Source organism: Chiroxiphia lanceolata, chromosome 2 (genome assembly GCF_009829145.1).
Source record: "Chiroxiphia lanceolata isolate bChiLan1 chromosome 2, bChiLan1.pri, whole genome shotgun sequence".
Classification (NCBI taxonomy): domain Eukaryota; kingdom Metazoa; phylum Chordata; class Aves; order Passeriformes; family Pipridae; genus Chiroxiphia; species Chiroxiphia lanceolata.
Window position 1 is genome coordinate 70,840,543 of NC_045638.1, and position 24,359 is coordinate 70,864,901.

The 24,359-nt window shown below is 36.7% G+C and overlaps 1 protein-coding gene across 1 annotated transcript in view; it reads right to left on the bottom strand.

Moving 5' to 3' along the window:
- Positions 1-5,347: 5,347 nt before the first annotated feature.
- Positions 5,348-24,359, bottom strand: part of B3GLCT (beta 3-glucosyltransferase) — a 56,400-nt gene continuing 37,388 nt past the window's right edge. Inside the window, exons 9-15 of the mRNA XM_032680513.1 lie at positions 19,692-19,823; positions 18,744-18,813; positions 14,468-14,581; positions 12,503-12,602; positions 11,421-11,540; positions 10,106-10,250; positions 5,348-6,962 (exon numbers count right to left, since the gene is read on the bottom strand). Coding sequence (XP_032536404.1) covers positions 6,795-6,962; positions 10,106-10,250; positions 11,421-11,540; positions 12,503-12,602; positions 14,468-14,581; positions 18,744-18,813; positions 19,692-19,823 — 849 coding nt within the window. The 3' untranslated portion in view covers positions 5,348-6,794. The remainder of the gene's footprint in view (positions 6,963-10,105; positions 10,251-11,420; positions 11,541-12,502; positions 12,603-14,467; positions 14,582-18,743; positions 18,814-19,691; positions 19,824-24,359) is intronic.

The following is a 24,359-nucleotide window of genomic DNA, read 5'->3' on the forward strand; positions in this document are numbered from 1 at the left end:
AAGCAGGAAAGTGAGGAAATAGGAGAAACAGCCTGAGCAGTGATGTGAGGTAAGTGATGCAGACAGATTGAGCAGCTTCCCACAGGGGCATGATCTGTGGATAACCCAGCTTGAGGAAATGTGCCATGTGCAGGGTGACAGGGCACTGAGGAGCTCGTGAGGCTCTCCAGCTCCCAACGCTGCTGGCACCAGCATTGCAGGGAAGAGAAATGGGACTTTTGAGTGGGAAATTGCTTTGCATAGCTGCGTGGGCGGGATGAACTCCTGGGCATGGGGACTCACAGAGGTTTTTGTGCTGCTGCTGACAGGAACTTTAAAAAGCAGCAGCATTTTGTATAAATGCTACATTTGAATCTCTTTGACATTTTCCCCTCAGTGCTAATTATTCCCAGCAGCTTCTCACCATGCAGCAAATGCCTGGCACTGTGACAGTTATTAAAAACCTGTAAACAGACTAGTGGAAAGTGCCTGGAGTCACCTTGGCATGTTAAACTGTTAAACAAGTAAAAATAAATTGGATCTGAACCCCACTTCTGCAGCTTCAGAGGCTTCTCACAGGCAGAGATTCAATAAGTACCTGACGGGAAGGTATAGATTAGATGGTGCTGTTGTCTTCTCGATGGAGCCCAGTGACGGGACAAGAGGTAATGGGCACAAATTGAAACACAGGGAAGTTCAATCAAATATAATAAAAGTCTTTTATACTGTGAGGATGGTCAAACACTGTCATAGGTTTCCTAAAGAGGTGGTGGGGTCTCCATCCTTGGAGACACTCAAAAGCCATGGTAGATCAGGGGGGCTGGACCACATGACCTCCAGAGGAGCCTGGGCTATTCTTCAATTCTGATTTCTCTGCAAATGTGTTGTTCTGTTGAGAAATAGCTCAGACGGGCACTCCCTGAAGGAAGTGAAGTACAAGGGATCTGCTCACCCAGAAGCAGGTAGTACAGTATTGGCTCCATTCCTCTCAGGGACTGAGTGTGATCAATACTGATGGTAGTCAATTAAATACTCACCTGGAGTAGGTATTTCAGCCTAGCTAGAGCTGGGCTCCATCTTCCTTTTCTCAAGCCAGGCGCTATGGCACAGCTCTGTTCACAGGTCCAGCTGTAAAGGCACTTTGCAGGACATACAGAAAACAAGAGAAAATTAGAGACAAGACTAAGAAACTTCCCTTCTTTGAGCTTCAGATTTCAAGCATCAGGTCTCCCAAGAGCAGGGTTTGGACAATGGCGGCATTGTACTGGCTCAAGGCTGTTTCCACACAGCAACTTCCCTCATCTCTCTGTTTGCTGTGCTTTTAGTAGTAATTTACTAACTTCAGAGCCATGTGGCACCAAGAGTTTCAGTATCAAAAGACATCACAAACCCTGTGGAGAAGATATCACTTCTGAATTGCCAGAATTGTCTGAATTAATATTTATGTCTAAATTCAAGTCTTATGGGCCCACGTATTGTCTGGACTAGGAGCTAGTGGAAGTATTGCTCCATGGATTATCTGCACAGGTCTCTTTGTAGGTGTACAGGTCTCCTTGTGCCATATTGGCCAGAGCTGTGCTGAAGTTGCCTTTTGCATAAAAGCATTCAAGAACATTTGGTCTCAGCCGGATGTGTAGACTAAAATATCCATTCCTTTCAACCTGCAAAGCCAGAAAACCCATGCAAAGCACAAGGAAGAAAAAACAGGAGGTGGGGGAGGTAGGATGTAGAGCTCTAAGTCTTAAGAGAACTGGGAAGTTACTGCTTCTTTGGTCCTCAGACGGCCATTCAAACAATTTGAGTGATGGCAGGCAGCACTTACTAGAGCACTGGCAACCTGAAAGGACCCTATGCAGTCCTGTAGGGAAGCTCAGCACAGCTTTGCCAAGCCCAACCCAATTCCTTAATACCTCTGGGTATACTCTAGACACTACTTCGGAAGCAGTACTTCGCAGTAGCTCATCCAGGGGGTGCAGTGCCTGTAGAGTTAGGACTAACACATGGCTTCTTGCTACAAGGACCTTGATGGACTTCAGCATAAACTGTCTGATTAGGCCTTCATCTGGAGGATGGCCCAACTAGAATCCAGTGAAATGCCCAGTGCATTGTCCAAACCTCACATGGCCCATCCCCTTTCTCTTTGCCCATAGTCTAATATTGCCACACTTCCAAAGGAATTTTAAGAGTGAATGACAAAGATGGCTGAGATCGTGTGTTGTAACATTGGCTATGGTTGGTGTTGGCTTTTTATTTCTGTCTCTTTTCTTTCTACTATTTGAGTTAGATCTGAGTGCACAGCATATGTAACAGTTCACTTCATTAATATTTTCACATGAAGAGAAGGTACCTTAACACTTCATCCCATGGCATCAGTGAGCAACAGATGTTCCTGCAAAGTCAGAACTGTTGGAAATACATCCAAGAGAAGTGGGCACAAACTAGTTGATGATGCACAATAATCTTCCCAGCAGAAGATTATTCCCTTTTTTGGTTTCTTTTTATGATAATTAACAAACTGCTTACACTGTAATCTTTTTTTTTTTAAAAAGTCAATTCTGTATAATATTAACAATCTAGTGTTTTTAACTTTTTTGGACTTGTTCTGTGTAAGAGTCAGGCTCTTAAGCCTTCAGACTTAAAAACATTGCTTTAAAATTTTATTTCTCATGGGAATAGCTTAGTATTATTTTTTTTAGCTTACAAAACCAGCATGTATATAGGTTTTCCATAAAGAATGTTTCACTAAACTCCATTGATGTAATTTCCTATCACTCCTCTCCACAGCCTGTTTTCCAAACCAGTTCTTCCTTTCTTTGACTTTGAATCCTTTAGGCCTCTGTATGTATTTGCATAATGCCTACTTTTCATCTTTAAATACATTATTTCTACTGTGTCTTTCCCCCTAGTTTCAGAACTAATCAGTGCACAGACACTCCACCAAAGCTGTTTCATTCTTGCCATGCAAATGCAGGTCCTGGCAGAAGAAATCTCATTAACTGATTTCAGTGGAGGCACTGCTGCTTCCTCACTGACAAGAGCACAAATAAACAAGTCAAGGGAATCTGCAAAAGCATCTAGATGCAAACAGATAGTTCACCTCTCTCTGCTTCCTCTAGTTCCACAGGTTTCTTCCTGTAAGCCACCAGATTGAGATTTGAAAAGCATGAGGCTTTTTCTTCTCAGGACAAAATATAAATCAAGTAGTTACACAATGGTTAGCACTACAAGACTGGGTATGAAAAAAGCTACTCTTTATACATACACTTAACATGAAACAAATTGAAATAGAAAAATTGGTTACCTACAACTCAATATCATTTTTTTTTTTCTGAATGCAACAATTACTTAAAAGATATAATCTTCAGTGTGACTGGGGAGGTAAATTTGTTCTATACCGACACAGTAGATGTGTACACCAGTTTAGTGGGGAGAGTGAAACAACCGTGCTGCTGTGACCTGGGACCTCAGAGCCAGAGCTGCGCTGGGCAGCGTTAATGGAGCAGAATCAAAGTACTCTTAGTTTTCTCAGCAATTGTATGATGAGGTGACATCATCAAGGAGCATTTTGTTCAGAATTCTAAATTTCTCCTTTAGTTTCATATCAACAATAAGCAGAAGCAATTGCATTAAAGCAAAGTCAAATATTATCATGGAGTGCAATGAACAAAACCTCCAGAGTTTTAGAATGTTGCAAAAAGCAAACCTCTTACTACTTTTCCATGGTTTTTGGTAATGAAGTGGCATTGCTGGCTTTGGAGGCACTTCACAGTAGACTGTTATAGCAGTCCTTACACTGTGTTGATCTCACTTTCCAGGAATCTAGTTGAATGGTGTCTGAGGCCTCTGGCTGAGACATTCTAGTTACAGCCATGATAAAACCCGTAAGAAATTAAAGAACTGAAAATAACGTAACTAAGACTCCTCCTCCAGTCAGTAGCCATTAGAGCTGTTTTTAGGGCGGAGTCTTCCAGCACAAAATGAAAGTTACCCAGCTTGCAAGCTGCCTCAAGACTCTTGCCCATTGTCCTAACCGCAGAGGAAGAGATCAAGGTCAGATCTTTTTGGGTCCCTCCATGCCTGGGCCATCTGCAGATGCAGGGAAATAAAAACAGATTCAGAGTCCTCATTCTCACTTGTGATCAAATGTGGGCCTCAAATACTGCATCACTCATTTATATATATGCTGTATTGAAGGCAGTATTTCAAGGTTTTTTTTGGCTTCTGAAAGCAGATTAACCAACCAACCAAATTATCAAAAGAATTCTGTGAAAGAAAGATCCTAACACATGGCAATTTTTTATGTTATAAACATTAAACACAGTCAATTTTCTTTTTTATGTCACAATCCTGGAATGTCCCAGAAAAGGAAACTTCAATCAATTTTGCAGTCCCATTTTAACCTGCCTGTTACAAAGTGAGTTGTGAATGCCCCTTCTATTGGTTTGCTTTATCATAACACCATTTATAATCCACTTGAATTTCATTAGAAACATCAGCACTGTTCAGGCTCATTAACACACCATTTTGTCTTTAGGTTTCAAGTAGTAATGGTCATCCTGAGTCTTCTGAAACTAAAGTTAATATAGAAGGTTTTACATCTTGTTTATAGAAACTCTTTGGGATCCTCTCCTTGAAAAAATCTAGTTTTTTTTACTTGGTGGACTAAAAGGTCTCTTTTGTCATGCTGCTTGTGTCAGGGTTGCATATAATTAGCTGTGTCTCAAAAGTCAGAGTTTTGGAGGCAGAATACTTGAGTAAATTATGGTTTTGTTGCTTTCAAAACTGAAGACTAAAATCAGAAGTCTAATGGTTACTAATACCTCCTGAATCCTTGCAGTAAACCCCAGCTAACAGCAAGGGAAAAAATGGATTTTAAGACAGCTACTATTACATTTGTCAGATCAGAAATAAAAGTCCAAGTAAGTAGTCAATCAGTGAGTCAATGGTTCCCCAGCTTTAAATAAGACAGCAGCCTACAAGTAAAACACAGCCTGGACCCAAAGCTAATCATCTTTTGTTGATCTAATCTGCCTCTACCAGGTCCAAGGAGAGATTAAATATCACCAGCTGGAAGTTGGAACTGTCTGGACTGTGTTGCAAGACCTTTGGAGAATTTGATAATGACATATATTTTGTGATATCATCAAGATTCTCAATCACATGAGGTGTTCATTGAAAAAACATTTTCCACTTGCACAAAACCAGAGACTGAAAATTAACTTAATCTGGAGAAATATGTCTGGACAGAACATGAAAAAAAAAAAGTTGCCTTTCAGTACAACTGACAGTAAATACAATTAACGTGGTAAAATTATTTCACTGGTGCTTAAAGAATCCTGTACTTGGTTTGCAAAGACAAAGAAAGTGCAAAAGGTTAAAGAATGTTTTTATTCAGCTTTCAGCTGTCACAGTTCTAAACAGTAAACATAATTAACAATTCACCCATGGTACTGGAGAACACAGTTCTGGTATCAGTAAAATGTCTACTGTTTAAGGCACTGATAGTGTGGGAAGAAAAAAAACATGGATTGCTCCTACTTAACCAGAATTTGAATCTATGATAAATATGTGCTTGCTATTCAATGCTTAAAATTCCACAAGCTACATTTACAAACAAATGTGTATACACAACCTTGGTAATTACCAAAACCGGAATTGGTGGCTCCCCTACTTTGACTCTAGAGCAAGTATTGTTTTTCTTCGGAGTGGAATCAATTTTACAACCTACTAAAAGAAACCAAAACACAAGTTACTTCAGCAGTATGGCTTTAAGACCCTGTATTTGGTAACAATATAGCAAGCCAAGTTAAATAACAGCATACAAGTGTCATATACTGTCATCTTAAAAGAAGTAGTTTTACAATATAAAAATTAGTTTAGAACATACTAAAGCCAGTTTTCATACAAATATTTTTACAAAACTGAATTACTAAAAAAAAAATTCAAGAACATTTTAAATATGAATCACTTTTTACATGTTGTATGCATAAAATCACCTATCTTGATGACATAAATTAGGAATACTACAAACTTTTTAAAGGTGGCATCCATATGCTATTGAAATGCACACATCAGAAATACTGAAGTGTTAGTTCTGAAAAAATCCTTAAGAGTTACATTTATACTTGCCAAATAGATGCACAGTGACTTAGGTTTCAAAAGGAGTCACAGTGACCTCCCGTGGCCACTTAAGAAATCCCTGTCCTTAACCTTTTTTTTTCCATTTTGTACAGGACATTCCACACAAATGCCAATAAACTTAAAATGTACAACAGTGGGTCGTGCCTGGTCCAACTACCTCAGGAAATTACAGTATTTCTATATGAAATGAGCGTAAAGGAGCACAGTCTTCACATGATCTAGAGCCTGGTCACAGAAAAAAAGTCAACTTTTCTCTATGATTTATTAAGAAAGTGTTTCAGAACATTTTAGAGAACTGTTTTCTGTAGGTCAATGAGAAATGATGTTCAATAGATGTTCAACACATATTCAATGTTAGGCTCCCAAATACGTAACTTCAGCTTTTGAGAGAATAAAGGAAGGAAATGTAAATTGATGATGTTTGACCCAAGTCCAAATCAGAACACAGGTAAAGTTGTACAAGATATTTTAAATGTGTATCAAGTTCATTAGTATACAAAAGCAAAAGAACCCCAAAGTCATTTAAGTGCCTTCTTCCATTGTTCTGAGGAGATGCAACCAACAGGAACAAAACACTGCCTTCTTACATCATGAACAGAAGAAGAAAGTGGAAACAAAACAAAAATCACAGTACTGACTGTCTGTCATCTGCACAACTTACATTCTTCTACTGCTTATAAATCTTCTCTGTTATATCCAACTTTTTTTCCACTATGTGATTCTTCTGTGTTTGGTGCCAGCCATGCGAAATACACCTTCACCGGATCAATATTCCAATGCTTGTGAAATGATACTGGAATTTGGTGAGAAAGGTAGTCTTTTGGGTAGTCCATTGGCCTTGCCTAAGATGAAAGAATAAAGCAAAACCACTCATACTCAGTGATCAAGAATAATTTTAAAAAGAGAAAGTATCACTATTCAATGGCCTCTGTAACATAACAAAGCCATGTAGCACTGATAAAACATGAGGGCAAGAAAGGGGTTTTTACGTCATTCTATTAAATCCATTGATAGGCATTAGTTTAAATCTTCAACTCGCACTGCAGTCATCACGCTATGAATGAAGTACACTGATATTAAATATGTCCTGTTTCTTGGGATTAAATGGTCACCATCTATGAAAACAAGTGACAGTGTAGTTTGTATTGCATCTTTTTTAATACGCAGCTTTGGCTCAGTAATGACAAAATAATTTTAAGTCATATTCTCTTCCTCCTCCTCTTAATGAGAGTTGCCAGCCCTGCCAGTGTGATTGTAGGATCCTAATAAGCCCATAAACAGCCAAAACACATGAAGTTTTATGCTAGGTAAAGGTTTCAAATGTGGGATACATTGTGGTGCCAGAAAACTGCATTGTTATTCTTTATCAGGCTGTATCAAACCAGACAGAATTACAACACAGCTCCATGATGCAGCTGCTGTCTAAATGCACCATGAGCGTTTCATTTCCTCTGGCAGTTTAATGGCTTGTAAGTGCATCATCATATAAAAAAGCCCCACCTTTACTGGCTCCAGATAAAATAACTATACTTTGTCATCATAGATAGAGCCTTTGTAAAGAGAAATGCACAAAAGGCAAACTTCTGTTGTTTCTTCTAGATGTAAAGTGCACAAAGAAAATCGAGTGATTTGGATACCAAATAACTGATCTAATGCCTAAGCTAGTGACTGATTCAATACTGCAAACTTCACCTACTTATGGTGGCATTTATGAATTCTACATGCAGTGTTCTTCATGCAGTTCTGTATATACTCCAGTCATAAAATTAGGCAACAGAATTTGACATTAAGAAATCTGAATGTGATGCTGGTGGCTTTTTAAATTTTGATATTTAAACCACAGAGTGCTTATTTTTAAAAACTCCACTGGAGAAATCAAGAGGCAGCCTATAGCCCTCAAGACTTTTGAAACACACTTTGAAAAACATGTAGGTTTCAAAAATCTGAAGAATTTACTTTGGATAGAGGCAATTTTTAGATATCTGGGATCAAAGATTTTTGCTGTTTGAAAAATCAAACAGCTTTGTATTGAGCTATACACAAAATTTTGGTGTTTTGTATAATTTTTATTACATTGGTCTCTGAGAATCATATAGCTTTATAAGTGGTTAAACTTAAAAGATATAAATTCCCTGAATTTCTTCTTCTCTCCCTACACTTTGTGGAATCTATTATTGTAATATTTGCTCTTTTCTTTTTTTCTTTTCTTTTCTAGAATTTGTATTTGGTATTTTAGAAAACCCATATACTTCCTCGTGGACAGACTGAACATTTAAGATCACAATCCTGGCTGCTACTCAACATGAGAAGGTTCCTGTTCTCTTTAAGAGACTCATCATGTCAAAAGCCTCTGGAACAAGTTACAGAACACGTATGTATCTATCTTAGCATACAGCCAACAGGAAAACAGTAGGAGTGAGCAAACACTGTTACACCACAGACACGCTAAGGACAAAGATATCTTTGCTTCTGTTTCATAATAAATATCTAAGAACAATTTTGAATTCATGTACTTCAAGGAACATTACACATCATATTTCAGTCAAGCCTTAAAAAAATAATTTTCTGGTTGACAGAAAATCCAAAATTGGTCTTCTCATTTTTTTCTCATTTGCATAATAGTGGAATTTGCAGAATAAGGACATTCAATTTTTATTCAGTAGTTTTCTCCCCAGGGTTAATTTTTGTTCAAGGTATATCAAATTAGAATTTGTTATAAGCAACAGTGATGAATTACAAATCAAGTGTAATTTTCTATGTGGAAAATCAAACTGCTTAGGATTTCACTTTTACAGTGATTCAGTGTCAATTCAGTATCAAATGCACACCAGCAAGGATTACAAGGAGGTGCTTTCGTTTTTTTATCTATAAAATGAGTTCTACTCTTTCCAACTTCACTTTAAGTAGGTTGGTTTGGTTTTTTTTTTAAAACATCTGTGCAAGTACAAACTATTCAATAACTGTTGATTTTATAAGATGCATTACATGCTTTCTTTTTATACTTAAAACAGTAAGCAATGATAAACAAAATAGGAAAGTAAACAGGTTTTTTTTTATATGGACAAGGAATTAAAGTATTGAATAGTGTGTTCTCAGTCTTCACATTTCTCTAAATAGAAAATGTAATCAGAAAGAGAACTTTACATAGGAAAAAATGGTAATTCAAATGAACACCCCCCCCTTCCACTGACAGCTACTTGGAACCACATGGTAATTTACTAATTCTCAAGTAGCCTGTTATCTTAATCTCAGTTCATATTCAGATAAACAGGTCTTCCCAGTTTTTAAACTGGACCAACACTTGAAAAATACCAAACACTACACTGATTTACATGCTGATTTTTAAAAAAGTTGTGCACTTTAAAAAAAAAATAAAAAATCTTTAGTGCTTCTTGTTAATACCATGGAAGGATTTGGTTTACAAGGCAGAAAATCTCTACAGGCCTCAATATATCGTGTTTTCCACCCAGACACTACAGTTAGCTTGTTAAATATTGTGGGATCTATCTTCACTAATGAGATATTTCAGAATAGTAAATATTGAATCAGTAAAAAAGTTGGGTAAGTAGACAAGGCAGATTTATCGAAAAATTTCATGGTCAGTTTTCCATTACCTGATGAAAAAAGTATTGTATTGTGAGTTTTTTTCTTTTCTTAGAGGACATATGACAACTATTCAAAGTACGTGGCTCCTAATTCTATTTGTTTCTCAAAATACCCACCTCTGCATTTTTTATAACATGTTATAAAAAATGTTATAGGTTAACTGAAATATCATAACTAGTAAAGCATTATAGTAATCCATGCTTTCAGAATGTTCTTATTTGCCTGATCAATCTTGTTCTGCAGAGAAACAACGTATAGCAGCAGCACCTTGGTTACTGTTATTACATATTATTCAAGTTTGCAGTACTTATGAGTTCTGCTTTATATGTACACTTAAAAAATGCAATATATTTTAAATACTTAGAAATAACTCTCTGACCTGATGAAAAAGTGAACTGTGTGTTATAGGGATTCCTAGGCCACTGAAACACATCCCAAGGACCATATCATCAGGCGCATCCATGCTGTAACACCGGCATTTACTAGCAAGTAGTTTCTGAACAGCTATTCTGCTGAAAACCATCCTGAATAAAAAAAACCACATGAAATATGTAAGACAATAGCTATTAAAGAAGTCAAATACTGTAATTAATAAATATTGCTGAATGACATAAAGCTGCAAGACCAAATGTAGCCCTCTGATACAACACATTGGAAATTTTAAAATCTGAGAAGTCGGAACTGACAAACAGTGCAAGAGGCATTTTCTGAAAGATAATTACTTTACAGAATGTAAATTAATTATACCAATTATGCCAATTACAGTTATTCCAACAATAACTTAGCTATCCACCATTTTTACCACAGCTGATAATTCCTCCTAAATTTGGCTCGGATGCAAAAGAGATCTTCTCTGTGTTACTCAAGTGTACTGTCCAGTTAGTTATCATGTAGCCATTAACTGAAAAGAAGTTTAAACTTAAACTGTCATTCCTTGAATCATCCATTAGACAGATTTCACTCCATAACTGAAAAAATGTTCCTTTAAGCCATTGCAAGGTTTTTCTGTTCATCCTAACTTTGCTGCTCATCTAAATATCAATGAGAGCCTAGAGCTGTTAGATCAGTATCACTAAAATAAGCCTTAATTAGATCAGGAACATGTTGATATCTTAAGTTCAACATCTGAGGGACTACAAACTTGTCTAGTGTTCCATAGATGCCTTTAAGTTCCTCTATCCACCCAGTCCAATCAGAATAAAGGGTACTCTAGCTACTACAAATTATATTAAAAAGATTCACTCTGAAATTGCTGCAGGGCTTCATGAGTTCATTCACTGTATGATAATCCTTCGCTTGACACTGGAATATGGTAAAAATTCTACAAATACTGAATGCTAAGGCAAAGAGACTGACCTTAGAATACTGTCAGATTAAAGCAGCAAGAAACTCCATCAATACCATTGCAACTTTGAAGACTGCATATATAATAAAATGAAAAAAACCCAGTACAATAGGAAGTCGTATGAGTCAGCACAAACAGAGAGGGAACAATAAACTATAGCCTGGGGGCAAGGGGGAAGAGTTGGGACTTGTGACCAGCTAGTGTTGCTACACAGAAGGTGTGAGGTAAATTGCACATATTTGGGGGAAACAGCACTGTTTCTATTGAAACTGATTTGTGTTGTAATTTAAAACATTTGCACTCAAAAGAGGAGCTAATATAGATCTCAGTAGGAGTTTAAATAAATTACCCTCCTCCGCCAGTGATATAACTGTATCCTCCTGTTCCCAAGCCGTAACCGTAACGCTCTCCAAGAAATACTGGTTCATTTGGGTCATAGCAGCTGAGTAATTTTCGGAGTCTGAAGATACTACAATATGAAAATCCATTAAAAAAAATCTTGTAAAACTTCATTTGGAAACATATTGCTACCTTAAATGGCATTCTAGTAAGTAGTACAAAGATACCAGGAGAAATTCAGAAATTCTACCAAAAAATCCCAGAGACACAAACTGTTAGGCATTTACAATGGATTATATAAGATATGACAGCCAATTTTGGTCAAGTGATGAATCAAATAGGTTAAAATATTTTTCTGAGGTAGGTAAAGTTTGTCAGCAAAAGTGCACCTCATCTCAGAAAAAATGTGAAATTATTTTTTCCGATCAATGGTAAGATCTTTGCAAATTACCAATGAACGTTTACAAATTGAAAAACAAAAGGTAGTTTTAGTTATATGAACACTGCTCTATCTACAGTTACATCCTCTTCCAAATTCTTCTGCCACATTATTGCATGTAAAGTATTGTCTTGAACTACTTATGTTCATGTCCATGTGATTCTGCTCGTTGATCACTGTGCCTTTTTTTTTTTTGCTTATATTGCAGTGTCAGATTTTACGTGAATGGAATCTAAATTCCTAACAAAGGCAAGTCTCTGAACATCATTCTGGGTAGCTTGGACAACTGACCCTAGCTTATGGAACCTTTTTTCTGCACATTTATGTGAGAAATAGGTCTTAGAAAGCATATTAGTCAATGACTAAAACCAATCAGCTCAGACATACCTATATTGAGGAACCAATATGTAATCATATTCAGACTATATGATTACATGAAAATACTAATATGCATAGTTTTAACCAAGTTACAAGATTACACTGATTTTAATATCCATCAAAAAATGCTGAAGTGACAGGTTTTTTTTGAAGAAATATAAAGATATGTAACTAATAAAACAGGCGTATCTCTTGAATACAGAAGAATAGATGAATATTGCTCAAACTCTTATTGGCATGAACAGTGGTAAATCCTGCAGTAATGAAATTTATACCTTATCAGTGTGTCATCATCCACTATGACTAACCAAGGGGTTCTGGGAGAGGTATGATTCAAAAACCTTTCCAAAATGGCAAAGGTTTTCCCACAGTGACCTAAAGAAAGAGAAATTAACACAATATACATTTAAATAAAGCAGGATTTTACAATAAACTATTATTAATTAAGTAAATGTTCTACTGTACTATGTAAAACATTTTGGAAATGACTGCCAAAATATTGGAGATGTGAGTTTAAGTTACAACCTTTGTTATGCAGAATGGTATTTGTACAAACTGCTCCAGCACAACCACTGCTTTCTATGCAGGAACACACTTTTGAAGGATTTAATTCTTTGAATTAAAAATAACCTTTATTCCAACTATCCTGTTAAGCTGTTGGACAATACTGGACAGGTTGCTACTTTTAATTTCGAAAACTGTAAAATTAGGAGACTGTGATAGAAACATGTTCTGCAAAATACTCCAAGATATTTTCATAGCATTTCATGATGCATCAGGCAGATCCATCGCCTTTATATAAATATTTAGATCTATATTAATCTACCGCATTCATCACTACAACTCAGGTCCTGATAACTGCCCCCCAAGGAAAGGTCTTAATATTTATCACAAGACTATGATGAAGCTGGAGGAGTAAGACACCCTTTACTAGGAATGGAGAAGTGAAACACCCTTGTTCAGAATGAGCAGGACAAGACAAACAAGGAGTTTCAGATTTCTACTGAATGTTCTTTAGATCTCGGAAAAAACTAATTGCAGTTAGTCTTTATTCAACACAGTTGGCTGTGTAAGCAATTGTCACCGTCAATATTAAAATTAATAAACATTAAAAATAAGGATAGGATATTATATTTGAAGCTACTTCCAGTTTAAATGTTTTTGAGAAAATGCCATAAGAAATGCTTAAGAAATGAAGGAAGTCCTGGCTGTGCTGATTTTGTGAAACTGTGAACTAAATGCAGACTGATGTATGTACATTTACAAAATTAGAGCCAAGATTTCTATATTTTATTTCATCACAAAATGTGGAAGGTCCCTTCCCCCTGGCATAACTAGAAATACTGGGCATGACTTCTACAGATGATCCACATACGCCCATCAGGCCTGCTGCCTCCTGAAAACACGCTCTGTTTGCATATGTCCCACTGCACCTGTGCAAATAGAAATCCCTGCCTATTCTATCTCTGCTTCTAACAGACCCTGTGGAGGACAAAAAAGAAGGGCAGAAATAACCCAGAGATCAGAACAATTGACCTAGTGGGCCAGATAAAGCTAACAGGTCACTCACTGCTTGGACACCTCTAATTCAGAAGGTATAGCCTGTAGACTATAAGCCTAAGAAAAATAGATCAAATGAAAGAAAAAAAAAATCAAAATTAATAAACTCACGAAAGGCACCATATCCATAGTATTTTTTCTATTCAAACACAAAGTAAATTAATTTAAAACCCCACTATTTGACATACAAACATTTAAATCTTAACATTTAGTTTTTGTGCTTAAACCAAGACATACTAGGCACAAGAATTTAATATTTGAAAACCACATGGCAAGCAGTTTGTGCTCAGCTGGCACTGCCTAAGGTCTTTTGAAATAAATTTATGACTTCTGCTACTGTTGATGATCTTACTCAAGATCATCAGTAACTGAAGAGTTATTACTCTTACCCCAACTAATAACACCAATTTTTTTGTCTTGGAGTATATCAGTGTACCATGCTTTCATACTCACGGTATTTAGGTTTTTACTATAAAGAACATGTTACCTACACAGGGGAACTCCCAATGTACTCTCCATCCATTTCCTGAGGCAAAAGCATTCTTTTTAGGTTGCAGAGATGTGCTGCACACATAATTTCTAAATTACATACTTGACATGAAATACACATATCATCCATAAAACTTAACTTCTTCAGACAGTTATTTGTGCAAAACCGACAACAACAGTCTATAGCTCACCTCTGTCAGTATTAGGTATGCCTAAATCTATAGTAGGAATGGACACGTCTGCATAATCACTGTAGTATTCAATAAGGGCAGCTTCTCTTTCCCAAGTCTGCTTTACAACTGGTACTGCAAAACAATGATTGATATTGAAACACAAGTAACTTGATTAAAACAAGTACTTGATCAAAAAATTTATGTTAACCATTTATTGTTAACCACATTCCTTCGCATGGTAATAAAAATGCTGTTTCAAATACAGCACTATGGTTCCAAATGTTCATTCTATTTTCTTTCCCATAATACTTAGAACCAATTTTATATCTTTATGAAAGCTAGTCAGGACAGTTTTATATACATGATAAAAAATTATTTTAAAATATGACTATAGTTTCATATTACATTGAAAACTGTGATATTTACATTTTGGCTAACCGAAGCGTGGAATTCATTACTTTTACACTTGCTATGGTAGACTTCATAGCACACATCAGCACAAACACAATCAGAAATCAATCCTACTTCCAGTATTGAAACTGCCACATTTTAAAAACAACACATCCAACTGTACAGCGTATAAAATGTTCTGAATTAGAAACAGACCAAATTTGCATTTGGAAATGTTACGCTTGTGTTATACACATCCTATCTGACAGCAACGTCATATTAATGCTCAAAAGCACGCATCTATGGAGGCACACTCGCAGAGCATTTTATAACCATTCCTGTTATAAATGTATAAATATTTATTATTTTATTTATAAATAAAAATATTTGAGTAATTTATAAATATCATACAACCAATTCTGATCCCATGGAGATTCTGTTCAAAGGAGGATTGCTTAATGCTTCTCTACAAAAGCAACCCTTTTCTTATTAGGTTGGCATTTCACATCAACATTTAAAATTGATCACACAGAATTCTAACAATGATGCTGTAAATGTCTAAATTACATCCAGAAGTGAATGTAACACAAAAAACCCCCAACCATCTGCAGGGTGTATGGAAGAAAAGTATCAGATTAAAATAATGATCTCTTTTCCATCTTAAAAATTAAGTGGTCAGACCTTAGATGAGCAAGTACTCTGAAACACTGTGCATTCTGCTGTCATTGTTTCTCTGCTTTATGTTCTCTGACACCATCCAGGAGGTCTCACTGGTAGCAGCTACTGCTCTAAATGGAGGAAATACTCATATAACTTCCCTTTGCTGTTATATAACTTCGATGCTTGTGAACAATTCATTTTAGTCTCTTGCTAGAATCATCCATCGTCTAATTCAATGTTTGCTGCATACCTACTTGCTCACTTCCTTGTACTCTGACCACACAAGAACTTGAAGGATTAATTATTCTTGATTGACCAATAGTCAGTTTGATAAGTTACCTTTTATTTCATTTTAGTGTTAAGACAGAGTAACAGGAACTCAATGCACTAATGGAAAGGCTTTAATATTTGGAAAAAAATCATTTCCGTAGCAGTGTGCAATGGTCCGTCCCGCTTTTAAAAGTTTTTAAAGAAATGTAAGTGTTCTCTTTTTTTTCCATTAAAAATACAAAGGGAATTATGTACAAAAAAATTTACTCATACAACTTTATAGCAGAGTTTTGAATGCAAAGCCAGGAATTTCACAAAGCATTAACTCTACCTCCTACGTAATAAAAAGTCACATTACATCATATAACACTGCACAATCAGGCACTAATTGGCAGAGTAAACTTTTTTTTTCAACTAGATTAAGAAAACAAGTAGGCAGGAAATTATTTTCTTATTTTGTGGAAATGTTCTACTTAAAAATGTCTCTTAGGAGAACAAAACCTGAAAGCTTTCAGAAAACAAGGTCCCAGAACAGAAGTATCACACATACACAAAAGTGTCCAACCTTCACCTGGTAGAAGAGACACATCTGTAAAGGTTGTTTTACCTTTCTCCAACCGAGGACCAGAAACTCAGCAGGGTGCTTTAACATACTGAAATATTTGCTATTACAGACTGAGCCTCTCAATTTCTTCAGTGGAGTGAGTCCCCTTCTGCATATAAATGAAGTATGTTCACTGAAGCAAGGACTTGAACCTCACCTCAGTTAAATGGTCTAGCAAGGGGGCTACTAGCTAAAGTGTCTTTCTCTTTTCCTTGCTTGTCTTGATGGAAGTGTCACCACCAGACTAGTATCTACTGTAAATTGAATCCCACAATACTCTGTCATTTCTAGCAACTTGTATCTTCCAAAGAAAGAACAGCTATATGAAATTTTGGGCTAGATGCTAATGCAAATATTTATCAACGTATTAATACTTGTGATCACACCAAAATCTTAATACCACTAGAGATATTTATAGAAGGTCAGCTCTGTGCTCTTAATGACATTTTATTTGTGCAGTTTCTAGAACCTTGATCCATGTTTGCAGTCTTGAAAATTTCTTTTATAACTACGTATGCTATGTGTAAGAAGAGCTGTATCTGAAGTAAATTCTGAGGTAAAATTTAGCTGCTTTTAAAAGCACATCAATTTCCAAGTTTAAAAGCTGCACTAATGTAGTTTTTGGCATACAATAAAGAATGACTTACCAGGTAAAAAGAGCTCTCTGAAGTTGGCATTCATTAATCTTTCAAAATCTTGAGTAAGATTATCCTCTATTGCATAACACTGGAAGCTGTGAGGAAAGTTCAAGAATTTTCCTCAGTCTTCAACAGCTGTTTCCTGAAGGATGTTTACGCTATCTTTTTGAAGCCTTATGTTATTGTCTGACTTTCTAGGTTGTTTTGTTTTGATTTTTTTCAAATTTTGATGTAAGAAAATAAACATGGATCCAGAAAGGAGAACTCTTCAGTGAACTCCAATTACAGGACAGTCAATTTTGTTTTGTCAAAAGCTACTTTAAAGACAGCCTAATGATTAGGTTATTAAAATATTACAAAGGTGTCTTCAAGTGTAGTAGCATTAAAAATAATAATTCATAAATCTTATTATGAAAAAAAAAAATCTGCTTTTAACCAGACTTAGTTAAGAAAAGAGCTTTTCTCTTCGTCCTGTCCTCTGACAATACGTGTGGCAACCCCCCCCCCCCCCAAATTTGGTACAGCTACTAACCATTACTTAATTTTCAATTTTTTTGTCAATCACAATTACTTTAAATTACGTTTTTAAACAAATTAAGCCTAATGGTGACAACATTATGCACCTGCAGTATTAAAGAGCACACAAAACTCAAATTCCTGGAAATAAATCTATTCCTGAATTTCTTTATTAACAAATGTCTAGAAGTAAACTAGAATGCACTGGTAGGTGGCATCTAGTAAGTAGAGTGTCTTCTGCTAAATCAGCAGATTTAGAATAGAATTTTTCCTGCAATACTTGATCTAGCTCAACTTATCTGAGCATTGCTGTGTATTAGCTGAAGTCGAGTGTCTCTCTGTGTTTTTATTTTCCATGCCTATGAGAAGGAAGTTAATGCTGACTGCATGTATCTTGTTGGGTGGTGCTAGGTTTTCTTTTTGTTGTTCTTAGCATGGATATCAAAGTCCTATTTTTTTGGTGATTATCATTACTTGTATAACACTACAATTTCAAATGAAACATGCCAGAGCGTTTCACACACTTGGGAGATTCTTAATCTGGGTCACAGGTTGGACAAAGTACTACATATGACCAAATATCTACAAGAGACAAAATTTCCCATTGGAAGCATTATAAAACACATGTGCACATCGAATTGCATAGTGTGACAACAGCCAGAAGGAATATGACAACATAAGTTGCTCAATCTTTGACTGGAGAGGAGGGCAGCACAAAAGGAAGGAGGAGATGAGGGACCTTTCAGCTTGTTCCGATTTCTAAATCAGTCACCATAGAGCTGCACAATTGTCACTGCTAGTACAAAGGACAGAAGTGAACCAATTATCTGGGGCAAAGTCACTGAAGGATACTAATAGCTGCTATATTAATTAATATTGCAAGAGCTCCAATTTACAATTTAAGCTAACTTCATGCATATTTTAATTTAGATATTAAATTTCAAGTTTTTTGCCAAGAATACTAATGATGAAACATCAAACAACCACAACTTTTCATCTCAAATGTTTGACAGCACTCCTGAGGACTCTGAACAGCAAAAAAATTCTGTCTAAAGAATAAGCTGTTTATAATTCTGAAACTTTCCTGTTTCCAAGCTGATTTTGCAAATATTAGTCCCAAGAGCTACAGAGACAGCAAAGATCAGCTTGTTTTTCAGATATTCATTTAATGAACTATATTGCATAAACCTAGTACCTTGACCAGTCAACAACTTACTTCTGTCATCATGAAATTTTCGACATGTTTTTACAGCAACAAAAATGTCTTCCTTTTTCACTGGTTCTCCCTATATGAACAGAAAAAAACGTAATCTTTAAGTGCAGGCTCTGCCTGTAATACTTCACAGGATATGCATGCCCATACATATAATAAAACAGATAATAACCTTTTCATTGTATAGCATATCAACAGAATAGTGTACTAGTAATACATCAGGAAGTACATTTTTATCTATTGAAAAAAAAGTCACTGGTTGTTTAAAATTCCTGAAATAACATAACTGAAATACATTTTTCATCGATAAAGAACTTCAACATGAACTAAACCACTTACCATTAGGAAAAGAAAATTAGTACAAGAACTTGATGAACTAGGTCTGAAAAAGAATGTTTTTTTAATTTCTTTGAAATTAATCACTATGAGAACACATTAAATTGTATCACACTTGGAAAAAGCAGATTAAATGCTACACACTAAAAATCTTTTAATTTTCTCAGTTGTAATAAACCATTTGACCACTTTTATTAATTATCATTTTTGGCACCTAGAATTTCTCTCTCCTGGAAGCATGGAACATTTTTTGGCCTCCAGTAACACTGAAGTCACAATAACACAAATGTATTCTCCTAGAGGTGGAAGAGATGGGTTGTACTTCAGGGCAACAAATACTGTATTACGATCATCTATACTTCAGTATCTCACAGAAGTGCAAGGGTAAATACTTTACAGATCATGTGCTGATCAAACATTGCGGTAGAAAGACCCACTGAAGCATTTGCAATATTAATTGCTAGGAAATATCCAGAACAAACTACTTTCTTAAGTCTTTTTTAACTCATTGAAAAATATTTTCTTAAATTTTGAGATTTCTGAAGTCGAGTATTATACATTTTATTAAGAATTTTACATTTACTAAGTGAATGATATTTAAAATACGGTACTTACGCAAAGTGGTAGAAAATTACTGAATGTTGTTGCACAATAATCAACTTTATATGAGTTCATATCATCTGTGCAGAACTCAGGCACTGGAGTAAGATGTGGTCCTTCCCCTTTCTGCCAAATGTACAGGGCAATCTGTCAAAATAGGTAACATTTATATCAGTAATGACACTGTATAAAAACTTTCAGGGCATGCAAAGAAATCATATTACAAGGCAAACTTAACAGGAAAAGTGAAGAATATGGAATGCTGTAGAAGACTTGTCCCTTAGTCAATCAACTAGTTGCATACCTTACTTCTTGCTCATGTTTCTAGAGCCAACACGTAGTATTTTTGCTATAGAAGAAATTCTATGAGCTGTTTGAACATATACTCAAGATGTAGGAAATCTGGTTTCCAGGTTTACTTCCATCTAACTCCAATGGAGCAAAATTAGCCCTGGGTTCTAGTTTCTGTTTCCCATACTATTTACACATATTCCCAATGACTCTTGAATGGAAAACAAGCAAAGTGCTCCTCTCTAATATGGTGCCAGACCCAGCACACACTAAAAGCAACAAAAATGAGTTTCCTTTTCACTGTTTTATGCCTACTTAGGAACTTTTAGCTTTAGCCCCCCAGCCTAGGGCCAGAATTCAACTCCTCTTTTAGTAAATCATGTGATCATTATGCTATTATTAAGAGGGCATAATATTTCCTTCTCCTCCTTGTTCAGGAAGAACCCAGACTATTAAGTATGGACTGAACAAGCCCAAGTCATCAAAGCAGTCACAGACTTCTAATTTATAGATGATTATTTTTGACATCCCTGCCCATGACATGGAGGTTGGAACTAGATATCTTTTAGGTCCCTTCTAACCCAAACCATTCTGCGATTCTATGATTTTCCTGTCTGTCTCATTTAGGTCTCAACATCCTCAGAAAATCCCAACTACTTGCCCATAGTAATTCCTGGAATTTAGAGGGAATGAAATAGAAGGTCAGTTTGTTACATGCCTTCTTAGGACTGGGTCAAGTTTAGAACACAATTATGTATTTGAAACAAGCTTCTAGATTTGAAAGATTTTCAACAGGGCACAGTCACATAATAGAACACAATTAACTGATGACTTTTTAGTAAGTTGCTGATTGTAGCTGGGTTGTTGTAACTACACATATGCCCTTTGACCACCTCAACTGCTAAGTAAAAACATTTAGTTTGCACTGAAAAGAGTTTAAATTACTGTATTCTTCCTTGCAATTGAGCAGATGCAGGCTACCAGCAACTGTGACTACAACCATTATTATTCACTAATAAGCAATGCTTCTGAAAACACAGACGAATCCAGCATTACATATGAGTTCAACAAAGAACTCAAGGGAAAGGACACTATATGGAAGAAAACTGCCACTCATGCTTATGCATTAAGACAAATGCTGTTGATCATGCTTGAAGTAGAGGTGGAGTAGGGAATTGGCATGTAAGAGATAACGCTCACTGTAAGGAGCAGCCAATAAACACACATAAATCTCCAAATTTATCATTTTGCCTTGTCACCACATTCACATTATGGAACGTAAATGGTTCTTCATCCTACCATTTAGCCATACACAACAGCAAGGCAGGACCTGCCTTTCACAAACCCATGCTGGCTAGGCCTGATCCCCTCATTATTCTGTATGTGTCACATGATGGCACTCAAGATGATCTGTTCCATCACTAAAGTCAGGCTGACAGGCCTGTAGTTCCACGGATCCTTCTTCTGACCCTTCTTGTAGATGGGTGCCACATTTACTAACCTCCAGTCCACTGGGATCTCCCCAGTCAGCCAGGCTGCTGGTAAATGATGGAAACTGGCTTGACAAGCTCTTCCACCAGCTCCCTTGGTACCCTTGGATGGATCCCATCTGGCCCCATCGACTTGGGTGTACCTAAGTGGTGCAGCACCTGATCACTGATCACTTCCCCTCCTTTTCCCTGTCTTCCAGCTCAGGGGGCTGAGTACCCTGTGAACAATTGGTCTTACCATTAAAGACTGGGTCAAAGAAGGTATTAAGTACCTCTGCTTTTTTCTCATCCTTTGTCACTATGTTTCCCTCTGGTATCTGATAAAGGGTGGAAATTCTCCTTAGCTCTCCTTTTGTTGCTACAGTATTTATAGAAACATTTTTTGTTGTCTTTTACACCAGTAGCCAGACTAAGTTCTAGTTGGGCATTTCTCCCTGCATAACCTCATGATATCCTCGTGGTCCTGCTGAGTTTCCTGCCTCTTCTTCCAAAGGTCTTAAACTCTCCTTTTTACCCTGAGTTCCAGTCAAATCTCTCTATTCAGAAAGGCCACTCTTCTTCCCCAGTGGCTAATCTTTTGGAACATGGGGATGACCTGCTCCCGCACCTCACTATTTCCTTATTGAAGAAGGTTCAGCCTTCTTGGACTCTTTGCCTTTCAGGACTTTCTTAAGAGACTTTCTCAACCAGTGTCGTGAACCAGTCTGCCCTTTGTATCTCCAAGACAGTAGTTCTGCTGCCCCCTCTCCTTACTTCTCTAACAATAAAACCCATCATTTTACGGTCACTATGCCCAAGAGAGCCTCCAACCATCACATCACCCACCAGTCCTTCTCTATTCACCAACAGCAGGTCCAGCAGTGCTCACTCACCAGTTGTGCCAGGAAGCAACCTCCTGAACTGTTCCCTCTCTGCTCTATTGTATTTCTAGCAGACATATGGTAAGTGGGAGTCCCCCATGGGAATGAGGGCTAGTGACTCCCAGCTGCTTACAGAACATTTAATCTGCCTCTTCATCCTCTTTGAGGGGTCTGTAATAGAATCTCACCAGAATGTCTGCCTTGTTGGCCTTCCCTCTGATTATTACCCATAAACAGTCAATCCTATTAACACCATGGTCAAGCACTTGACAAGCCCTGACCTAGAGGGCTATCCCACTGCCTCTCCTTCCTTGACTATTCCTTTTGAAGAGTTTATAGCCATCCATTGCAGCACTACAGTTGAGCCAGTTATCCCATCATGTTTCTGAGATGGCAACTACGTATAGTTTTCCTGCTGTGCCATGACTTCCAGCCTCTCCTCTTTGTTGCCCATGCCATGAGCATTCATGTAGATGCATTTCAGTTGGGCTACTGATCCCAACACTTTTTGGAGGGGAGAACCCTAATTCCTATGTGACTACTCTCAGGTGCTTCCATGGTTTCTAATACACCAATAATAACCTTGCGTCATTGCTGCCACATGGATCTCCATCCTCTGCCTCCACTGAGACAGCATATGTTATTAGGACTGTATCAACCTAAAATATTTCTTAAAACATTTCTCAAAACATTTCTCATCCTTCATAAACTTAAACATTACACACAATCATTAAAGATAACAGATTATATCCTTTGATTTGCTGTCAATCTTGATTCACACAAGAAGGACGTAGAGATAAAAATTATTTAAGAGTGAGAAACTGGTGATTTATAAAATAAATGAGGGGAATGGAACTGTTTCTAGGGAGACGAGGCTGTGCAGAAAGAATAATTACAGGGCTGAATTAGGTTATCAATGGCAATAAATTTGAAATGAAACATATGCAAAAACCCGCTAACAGAATGAGAAGTGGATGGAAGTCATTTTGCTGGTTGAGTGATCAATTGTTTTTCATTAAGCAATCTGTGGCACATAAAAGCAATGTCTCTTAATGATCTTCTTTATGACACTGTTTACCTCAGCACTGACAAAGTCTCTAGACTCGAATATTGGGAATATATGAATGACTTTGTCTTACAAAAAAAAAAGATTAAGAGTGTGAAGCCCGAGGTCTTGCATTTAGAAAAAACTAACAAGAGGAAAGAAACAGTTTGTTGTCTTGTTCATGTAGCAAAATGAAAGCTGAGAGAGATCCTAATGCTAATGAGAAATACATCAGTCAAGAAGGGGAAACTATGTGAAAGAATGGTGTTGCCATAAACCCAAATTCATTTAAATATGCTACAAATCTATACTCTATAAATACACTGTAGATTTATGTTATAAATGAGGAGGTTTATAAACATTACAAGATCTGAAACATCAGCAGTGGTTTTAAGTAAGGTGAGTTTTCTTCAGGACCAGAACCATAATTCATAGCTGACTTTCAAGAGTTTTAAAATATTTAAAACTAATTCAATATCACCCAATTTCAGGTCAAAATCAACAAGCTTATTCCAGATTCATCCTCCTCTTCCATGCTGGTTCAGGAGTTCACTTGGGTGAAAAAACTAAACACAGTACAAAACCCTGTGCTACACAAACATTCTGAATGCAGAAAAAATTAAAAAAGCTTCAGAAAAAGTAGCAGTGATACTCTTCCAGATCCACCCCCCACTCCTTTGTTCTCATGTTTCAGAGTCTGAAATACCTAGTGACAACCCGTTGAAGCTGTTGCAAACCAGAGACAAAAAATAACAGTTCCAGACTTCCATGCTGCAAGTTGCAGCACTGATTGTTCACACAACAGTTGGGTTCCTCAGACTATTTAAGGCAAACCCCACCATATTTAGCTCTGAGAATCTGATTTAGAAAGTGAGTGAGGCTGGCTAGTACCTGAGATACTGTTCACCTCATCTTATCCTTCACGAATTGCAAGTCTCTCCTTCATTACAGAGCAAGCCTTAGAATATACCTTATTGTATACAATCACGCACGCATT